The 10384-nt window shown below is 45.0% G+C and overlaps 1 protein-coding gene across 6 annotated transcripts in view; it reads right to left on the bottom strand.

Moving 5' to 3' along the window:
* Positions 1–5050: 5050 nt before the first annotated feature.
* The window catches only part of SNAP47 (synaptosome associated protein 47), a 30326-nt gene continuing 24992 nt past the window's right edge, over positions 5051–10384 (bottom strand). For all 6 annotated transcript variants that reach the window (XM_028751364.2, XM_028751367.2, XM_028751365.2 and 3 more), the window contains exon 5: positions 5051–10212. In XM_028751364.2, coding sequence (XP_028607197.2) covers positions 10066–10212 — 147 coding nt within the window. In that variant the 3' untranslated portion in view covers positions 5051–10065. The remainder of the gene's footprint in view (positions 10213–10384) is intronic.

Below are 10384 nucleotides of genomic sequence, written 5' to 3'. Positions count from 1 at the left end.
CAGCTCAGGGAAGATTCTTGTTGTTTAGTCGTTTAGTCATGTCCGACTCTTCATGACACCATGGACCAGAGCACGCCAGGCACTCCTGTCTTCCACTGCCTCCTGCAGTTTGGTCAAACTCATGTTCATAGCTTCGAGAATACTGTCCAACCGTCTCCTCCTCTGTCATCCCCTCCTCATTGTGCCCTCCATCTTTCCCAACATCAGGGTCTTTTCCAGGGAGTCTTCTCTTCTCATGAGGTGGCCAAAGTCTTGGAGCCTCAGCTTCAGGATCTGTCCTTCCAGTGAGCACTCAGGGCTGATTTCCTTCAGGATGGATAGGTTTGATCTTCTTGCAGTCCATGGGACTCTCAAGAGTCTTCTCCAACACCAGAATTCAAAAGCATCAATTCTTTGGCAATCAGCCTTCTTTATGGTCCAGCTCTCACTTCCATACATCACTACTGGGAAAACCATAGCTTTGGGAAGATACCTAGCTTTATAAATTCGTGCAAAATCCATACTTTAACCGATTCTCCTCATTCCAACGCCATTTTAACCCTTAAAGAAAGGTGAATTTGGGCTCCCCCTCCCTCCATGAACCAGGAAGCAGGAAGTCACATAGGCAGCAGGAACAGGGCATCCCGTGGTAATTCCCCAAGCGTGAGAGCCCATATAAGGCCCCCCACCCAGGGAGCGACCAGGGGGAAAACAATAGGCATCCGCAGAGGCAGTTGAGCAGGTCAGGTGTTCTGAAAGCCCATCTCCAGACAACTCCTGAGAGCAAGGCTATTTAAGGAGTTTTATTGTTCTTTCGGTGACAGGTACTTAAGAGGTGTTTGATAAAGTGACCTAATGTTGAACTTGTGTAACCCTTGGATACCCCTCCCCATTTGTGACATGCTAGTAATGTAGTGAAGGGACGCAGGTGGTGCTGTGGTCTAAACCACAGAGCCTAGGACTTGCCGATCAGAAGGTCGGCGGTTCGAATCCCCGTGACGGGGTGAGCTCCTGTTGCTCGGTCCCTGCTCCTGCCAACCTAGCAGTTCGAAGGCATGTCAAAGTGCAAGTAGATCAATAGGTACCGCTCCAGTGGGAAGGTAAATGGTGTTTCCGTGCGCTGCTCTGGTTCTCCAGAAGCGGCTTAGTCATGGTGGCCACATGACCCGGAAGCTGTATGCCGGCTCCCTTGGCCAGTAAAGTGAGATGAGCACCGCAACCCCAGAGTCGGCCACGACTGGACCTAATGGTCAGGGGTCCCTTTACCTTTTACCTATTGTGAGACCTGCAGGTATAGGGCAGTTTAATAATAATAATAATAATAATAATAATAATAATAATAATAATATCACCCCATGCTCTGACAGCCACAGATTGACCTGGAACACCTAAGCCATCCTGCAGAGATCTGGGGCTATCTCACCCTGGCTCAAGCAATCCGAGAATCCTCTCACATTGACCCTATTTGGTTCGGGTCTCATTCAATTCCTGTGAACAGCCCTATGTGTTTATGTGACTGTGATACACACACACACACAAACAAACACAGAGAGAGAATGAGAGAGAGAGAGGGACTTGGGACAGAACATCTTCACTTGGGGGCAATACCTTTTTTTAAAAAAAATTATTTCCTTTCTGCTAAAAACATCTGCTTTGAAAATGAGCACCATCCTCCATCTTGACTCGACTCGATTTGCAACCACAAGGTGTGTTTTGTTCCGGGGCCTCGAATGTGTTTTTAATTTAGCCATTTATATGGTGGCGAAGGTTGTTTACAGCCATGAAGTCACAGATACAGACAGAGAAGGTAATTGCGGGCACAGCTGTCTCCCTTCCATTACGGCACATTTATTTGGCCGTGCCGCTGCCAAGCCACCCGATGCCAGAGGCAGGAAAACAAAAAGGAGGGAGGGGAGGGGAAAGGAACGATGGGAAGCAAAATAATGCCGAGGCTCAAAAGCCACCGAAATTGGATCTAATAAGGCTCCAGCAGGGATGTGAACACCTCCATTCATTTTGGGGGGAGAAACATACATAGAAAGTCTGTTCTAGACTAGATGGGCACAGGTTTCTTGTTCACCGTGGTTTTGGCATCGCATTCCCAGCAATATTTCCCTCTGATGCTGCAGACAACTTGATGCCCATGATTTGTTTTGGACAACAACACTCCCCCCCCAAATCAAATCAAACAGAAGGCACTAGGTTAACGAAGGCTGACATACAACAACAATACTTATTAATAATAATAATACTAATAATATTTGTATACTGCCCTGTACCAACAGGTCTCAGGGCAGTTATAACATAAAATCTGAATATAAAAATAAAAAATACATAATAAAAATAAAACAACCACCCAGTAACCTCCTCCCCATTTAAAAAGGGCATGTCAATCAAGCCAAGGCCTGGCAGAAGAGGAAGCTTTTCACCTGGTGCCTAAAGCTGTACAATGAAGGCACCAGGTGAAGCTCCCTAGGGAGAGCATTCCACAATTGGGGAGCCACTGCAGAAAAGGCCCTGTTCTTGTGTGGACCTCACCGGGTAGGTTCATATGTAAAGAGCAGTTTAAAGCTTTATAGGTCAAAACCAGCACTTTGAATTAGGCCCAGAAACTAACAGGCAGCCAGTGCAGCCGGGCCAAGATTGGTGTAATATGCTCAAACCCTTTTGCCCTGGTGAGCAACCTGAATTCTGCACTGGCTGAAGTTTCTGCAGCGTCTTCAGAGGCAGCCCTATGTACAATGCATTGCAGTAATCCAACCTTGAGGTTACCGGATCATAGACAACAGTAGTTATGCTATCCCTGTCCAGATAGGGGTGCGGCTGGGCCACCAGCCGAAGCTGATGGAAGGCACTGAGGCCACCTGAGCCTCAAGTGACAGCATTGTGAGGGAGAAGCACTGCATGATTTTATAAATTTCGATGTGCTGCTACTTAAGAATCCTTTTAATTTTGGAGGCCGGATCAGGGACTTCCTGCATGCCGAACACATGCTCCACCGCTGAGCTATGGCCCTTCCCAAATCCCTTGGTAGCTTCTCAGAACAAGAGGGGAAATGGAAAAACAGGAGCTATAAATATTGCTGGCTTTGCCGATGGGAGAGAGGGAAGTTCAGTGCGGTGAAATCATATGGAAGGGCAGAAACCCTGCCTTGGGTTGCAATGCCCACAGAGGAAGGGAAGAGGTTTTGAGGACACAGCAGATTGCGCCTTTGAGGTTCATAGTTCCAGGCCATAAATTCTCCCCGGCCGCTCGACTCGATGCCTCAATTGTCCAGTCCAGACGATCTCTGTTTCTCCGCACTTTGGGTTTCTCCAAGAGTGACTCTGCTGATTTGACCACATTGTCTGCCCTTGCAGCCAAGCCCAACACTTGAGAAGGAAGGGAAAACCTTACCCACAATCCACCGGGAATGATCCTCACAGCCACAAGGACAGGTGGGGAATGCCACAAATGAGAGGGGTCAGCAGACCTGCTCTTCAGCTGGTCCTGTTGTAAAAAGAAACCTCATTGACAGACGTAGGGGTAGATTATCTTATCGAAGACTGATGCTCGTCCCACCACATGTTGCTGGCTGCCTGAGGCATCCCCGTCATTTTCTAACGTGCTGCACATCATCGTTCTCCGCCTGCGTTCCTCGGACATCTCAGAGCCACAGAGGTCCAGATGGTTCCTATTGAAGCTCTGTCTCGACGCGCTAATGAGAGCCAGCCACAGCCCTTGCTCTTCGCATCGGGCATCTCCCCACACTAAGCGCCGTCATCTTCCATCTGAGACCAGAGTTTGTTTTCCTCCAGACAGGCCCACACAGCAGCTTCCCAAGTTTGTTAGGGAAGCTTGAACATGGAAGGGTGGAGAGGGGCCTCGCTTGCCAAAGCTGGCCTGCTGGAAGTTGGCCTTGGAAGTTCCCTGCCCCACACCTCAAACAGGATCACGCGCCACCAGGGCTGTGTGTGTTCTAAAAGTTTGAAAACAGGAAAACGGGATCCTGCCACGTGTCGCAGGCCAGCAAATTTGTGTAACTTCTGCATTGTTGATTGAGGTTTCTGCTAATTGGAAGGGAGGGACAACAAACTACGCAGGGGACTGAAGAATCACAGGAATTCGTGTTCCACCGCATTTCTGAAATCTCACCAGAAATCCTCACATATTTAAAGTCCATTTTTGCAGACACAGAAGCTTGCATCCAATTTCATGCAAAGTAACCATCCTGTTAGGACAAGGATTTCCACTTCGGCTGCAGGACTCCCCCCTCCTCCCCCATGCACCCCCTAAAAATGTTCTGCAGGCTCTTCTGGAACAGAACTAGCAGGAGGGAAGTCCCATTGCACAAGCAGAAATTCTTGCACCAACAGTATGTTTATTTAGCGTTACACTGGGTAGAACCAAGTAGAAACTTGTACAAACTAAAAGTGCAGAACCATAGCATGCAATGAGCTCCCTGGTGCATCACGTGATGGGGAGGAAAGGAATTAGACAGGGGCAACTCAGCAAGTGTGAACTGAAGGAATCAGAGATGCACTCAGGGCACATTATTTTATAGCACCGTTAACGTGCACGACACTTCTCAGAGGCCAAGGGGTTTGCAATCTAAGACAGTGATAGGGAATATCAGGTTGAGGGGCAAAACACAGCCTTCCAGTCCTCTCCATCTGACTCTCAGGACTCTCTGCAGGCCACATCTCCTCCTTAGTAATTCCCCTCACCTGTATCCTTCATGCCCTCCATTAGTGTGTGTCTGGTTGGAATTGGTCTTGGAACTCTGAGGTCTTTTGCTTGCCTGGGCAAAGCATAGAATCATGGAATCATAGAACTGTAGAGTTGGAATGCACCCCAAGGATCACTTAGTCCAACCCCATGCAATGCAGGAATGTCAGCTAAAGCATCCATGACAGACAGAGAGAGAGGTGTGCGTAGAACCTAGCTCCCACACTTTTTCAAGCCACCGCTCCTTTGGTTCCATAAATTCATCTGCAGTTCCCCCTACCCCACCCGATAAAAAGCATTACTCAGAATAGCGGTTTGCATGACGCACTAATGAAGGTATCGACACAATGAAATACAAAACAGGAACAATTAATTGCACCTTTATTCAAAATCCAATGAAAACTATTTAGTTTAATTAATTCAACAACATTGAGGGACTGGATCTAGTGATACCAGCTTTTCAAAGTCTGATAATCATTTCTATCTCTTCTAGGTAATCCCACTGTCCCCCAGGGGCAGGTATTGCCCACTATGGGAAGCACTGAATTAGACGAAGGAAACAAGGCAGGGAAAGCCCTCCAAGAAATTGAGCTCCCAAACCATTTAGCAGTTTATGAAACTGAGCCTGCACACAACTGAGCAGGACACTCAAAGCATCCATTCTTTAAAAGGGTTGCGGGCTAGCGTTACCAAAAGTTATCCAACACCAGCATGTCTTTCCATAAGAAAAAACAGTCTGGTGTTCGAAGATATGCCACCATTTTAATGGCAGGAAGAAATGTGCTACAAACTGCCAAACGAACACCCCAATTTGAACTTGGAAAATCATTTTGAACATACGCTGATCAAGGTTGTTTGATGACACTCCCCACCTCGCAAAGTCAAGGAATTCAAACCCAGTCATTGAAATTAGCAAAAATAAACACAACTCATGGAAAATTAAAAAAAAACAAGGCCATGTTAGAAAAAACAACAGAAGATAAATGTAACTTAATAAAAGTGCATGTGCTATGTACAGGTATTCTTTCTATATTTGAGTGTGTTAGAACAACCTGATTTTATGCAATTTAAGTCACGGACAGGTCAAGCCTGAAACTCTTTTGCTGCTTCTATTCCTTTCTATGGGTTTGTATTCTGCACCCTTACCAAGCTGCCTCAATTTCAACTGAATGCCACAAAATCATTGGGTACAGTTGCTTAAACACAACCACCCCTGAATGCATTTCAACTGCAAAACGCAGGTTTTGGGTTGTTGTTTTTTTATAGGATAAAAATGAACTTAAGTTTCCCTTTAAGAATTATCAGTTGATAATTTTCACTTAATTCCCTGAAATTCAGGATACTTTCCCCAAATATTCTGCTTTAAATTCTGAACTCTTAAAATCCATGCAGAATGTGGGGAGCAGCCATTGTCCGTTTTACAGTAAGCAATAGAGAAGCGATCTGTCCGCCCTCACAAGTAAAGCATCATGGGAAATGTGGTTTCCCCACAAGAATGTTCAATCATGTGAAAATATGGCTCGTCGTCATATCAAATGATGGCTAGAAACAATATTTAAATACATGAACATTGTAAACATAAGCTTCTTCTCACAGTAATACAAAGCTGGCAAAACACCTGGACCGTATATAAACTAACCTGCATCTTACTATGGATAGAAAAGTGTTTGGGATGCAGGTCAACAGCCTCAGGTGTGGCATACAAAAGGTACAAACCAATCATAAAGGTAGTGGGATATCAGAATGGGCAGTAAACAGTTCAAAAATTTGCAAGTTGGCACAATGATTTGGGTTCATCATGGAAGTCTTAAGATCTCAAAGTCATCCACCACTAAAGGATGCAAGGCTTTGCATCCAGCTGACCATTCCAAACATGTTTAATGGCTCTGCTGCTTAATTAGTGTAACGAAGAAACAAAGCGTCTCACGCTAAGTGCCTGAAACACAGCACCAAGAATTGAAAAAATTCCACCTCCCTTTACTGAATAAAAGCACAGTCCCACAAAGATCATGATTGCAAAATAATCACCAGATAAAATAGCATCCAAGTCTGCAAAATGGCATGTTCTAAAACCAATGAGCTGGGCTCTGGGCCAGTGAAATCTCATGCTACACTAAGCTAGTCATTACAAAGCGTCTTTTACCGCTGAGCCAAAATGGGGCTTGGAGAGGTCCCATGAGCACTTTTGTCCCCCAAAACTAGCACCTCTTTGGGGCTTGCTTTTTTTTTTTTTTTTTTTTGGCATGCCTTTGCAAAAAAATATGAGGAAGAGGGAACACGTCCTTGTTGCCAGTTCTCCTTCATCCCAATCTAGTCAAGTAAACAGCAGACAAGCCAGGCAAAATGCGACAGGGGTTGCACATCTGGAAGGAAGCATTGCTGAAAAGTAATATAGTACAAATGGACAACATCATAACCAGATGTGCATCTTAAGTTGGGTGCATCTTAAGTTGCAAATCTTGCAGAATGAAAGCCCCAAATACCTGGAAGACTTTCTCCTTCCCTACAGAACCTCTCAGGTGTTGAGATCGGCACAGGGGCCCTCTTGGTAGTGCCTCCACCCTAAAAGGCTTGCAGGCCTGGAAGAGGGCCTTCTCTGCGGTGGCCCCTAAGCTGTGGAACTCCCTGCCCACATAACAGCGGCTGGCACCTTCATTGTACAGCTTCCAATGAATGCTGAAGATGCACCGCTTTACCCTGGCTTTTCACCCTCGAGGTGTACTGTTTTAGGACCCACCTTATTTTTATGATTGCAAGTTGCTTTAAATGTTGTGTTTTAATGCGGCAACCTGCCCTGGGACCTTAGGGTGAAGAGCGTAATAAATAATAGAAACTGGAGCAAGACCCATAAAGAAGGCTGATGGCCGAAGAATGGATGCTTTTGAATTCTGGTGTTGGAGGAGACTCTTGAGAGTCCCATGGACTGCAAAAAGATCAAACCTATCCATTCTGAAGGAAATCAGCCCCGAGTGCTCACTGGAAGAACAGATTGTGAAGCTGAGGCTCCAAGACTTTGGCCACCTCATGAGAAGAGAAGACTCCCTGGAGAAGACACTGATGCTGGGAAAGATGGAGGGCACAAGGAGAAGGGGACGACAGAGGACAAGATGGTTGGACAGTGTTCTCGAAGCTAGCAGCATGAGTTTGACCAAACTCCGGGAGGCAGTGGAAGACAGGAGTGCCTGGCGTGCTCTGGTTCATGGGGTCACGAAGAGCTGGACACAAGTAAACGACTAAACAAACAAGAGCAAGACAGGGAGCATCAGCCCAGCAAACTAGCCAAATGTCCAATATGTGATCCCTGATTGGCTGTGTAGTCACTCATGATCCACAATATCATAGAAATGTAGAGTTGGAAGGGACCCTGAGGGTCATCTAGCTCAATCCCTTCCAATGCAGGAATCACCTGTTTCAGAGTCGTGAGTTTGAGCCCCTTGTTAGGCATAATATTCCTGCAAGCGGTGGGCTGCCTAGATGACCCTGTAGCCTATTTCAGCTAAAATTCTATAATTCTGGTGTGTTGCTTGGTTTTTTAAAGTGTGTGTGTTGAAGCAGGCTAACAACACCTGCAAAAAAAGAGAAGTTCAAAATATTGGGAATAGTGGATAGGATTTTTCAAAGATTCCACTCACTCCCCACCCCCACCCCATGCACTGGAAAAGGAACCTCACCTAAATTTGGCACAGCATTACTTTTTCTTCAAACTAATTTGCTCTAAAAGTGCAATTAGCAGGCAATATACATGTGAGTAATATTAAAGTACAGCTAAAACACATTTTTGTCTGTAGAAGTTTAGAGAACCTAATGGGTCTTCTGGCTGAAATGCAAAAACTGCTTTTTTTTTTCAATTTTGCAAAAACTGCCCCCAAATTCAAATTCAGGTGCCGGAGAAAACACTTAATCTGACACTTAATTCACAAATGTTACTTCTGGATCCCAAGTTTCTCACAGAGTCCAGTAATTCCAGAGCGAATAATGATAAATCGGCAAATTCAACTTTTAGAACTAGCTTTGACGTAAGACACATGGTTATGCCGAGGTAAATTTAGAATGGCACTGAACTACTGTGTTCAACACCAGAGAAACCAAAGGTAAGGAGGACTGGATTCTTCCTATAAACTATTACATCACATCTAAAACTTGTTTTATGAACTAATTCTTGGTAATCAATCATATTCAGCTAAATAGACTGTATAACCATAGGAACAATGAAGTTCAAACATTGCGGCTGTTTCTTTTTTCAATTATATTAAATATGTACAGTGTATCACAGGCATCTAAAACTGGCTTTTCAAAGAGGGGCGCCTCACGCTTTTCCTCTTAAGTATCTGTTTAGAAAAGACAGTAGAAATAGAAGAGGATTTCACTTCCAGATCACTGGCACGAACTGACAGTGATTCCAATTAAGTCAATAGGTGATTGCCACTAGTTTAGATGGCCTGAAAAAGAGACTAGGCAAACTGATGTATTTTGAGTCAGGTTATTAGCCACAATAGTCCAATGGCACCTCCACGTTCAGAAGCAGTAGTATATCTCAAAAATGCAAAGTTGTTGGTAACAGAAAAGGAAGAGCTGCTGCATCTGGGTCACTGCTGGCGGAAACAGAAAACTGGAAAATATGGATACACCAGTGCAGTGTAGTGGTTAAGAGTGCTGGAGTATGACCCAGGAGACCAGGGTTCAAATCCGTGCTCAGCCAGGAAGCTCACTGGGTGACCTTGGGCCAGTCATTGCCTCTCGGCCTAACCTCGTAGGGCTGTTGTGAGGATGAAACAGGAAGAAAGAGCGCATATATGCTGTCTTGAGTTCCTTGAAGGAAAGGCAGGATAAAAATGTGAGATAAATAAATAAATTAATTAATAAATATTGGCCCCAATCCAGCAGGTATAGTGATTCATTGATCACATGCTGCCAAGGCAAGTCAGTTCCCTTATGGCTGAATAAACACAGCAACTAAAAGTGCTATTCTAAATTTTCAATTATTGTTAGTCATAAAATGCATCATTTGCAAATCATGCTTTGCCTACATTACCATGAGTGGACTTCAGGAGTCTCCCCAACACACTGCTGTATTCTATTCATTCCCTTGAATCACAGTGCAGTTTTCTTTCAAAAAGTCAATGAGCATGCAAGGAAGTATTCTCAAATCTGCCACAAATCAGGATACTGCCCCATTCCAGCAGTAGAGATTAAGCTCCTCATACTTTAGCAGAACTTCACTGCAATTTAGAAGGGGCTTATCAAAATCACCTCCATTGCTCAGCATTTGTTTCTTCCAGTCCTAAGCCCTCTCGGGAATTCAGTCAGCTAACACAAACACTGGCGATCTTATGGCTTGAGCTCCAAGCTGCAATCTCTGCAACCAGCTTCTCGGCGGCGCTACGTCAGTTTCTTCATTCTGCGGTTTTGTTTGTCAATATTCATGGTGGCGCGATCCACAGAAGAAGTGATGCCATCAAGGGCTTCGTCCTGCCTTTCCAGTTCTGTCTCCGTTTCCAAGGCCAGGCTCTTGAGTTTCCGGAGAATCTGTTCAGAAAAGACACCAAGATTTAATTTATCAGCAACACTTGGTTAAAAGCTTTGCCAGCAATTAGCACAGTCCCCACAAATACCCTGCAAAATCTTCCAGATTCTTTACTGCGGGGCGAGGAGAATAGAAAAAATACACTGTTGGAAGAGACCTAGAACTTATCTAAAA

Source organism: Podarcis muralis, chromosome 12 (assembly GCF_964188315.1).
Source record: "Podarcis muralis chromosome 12, rPodMur119.hap1.1, whole genome shotgun sequence".
Taxonomy (NCBI): domain Eukaryota; kingdom Metazoa; phylum Chordata; class Lepidosauria; order Squamata; family Lacertidae; genus Podarcis; species Podarcis muralis.
This window is presented reverse-complemented; position numbering and strand designations above follow the sequence as displayed.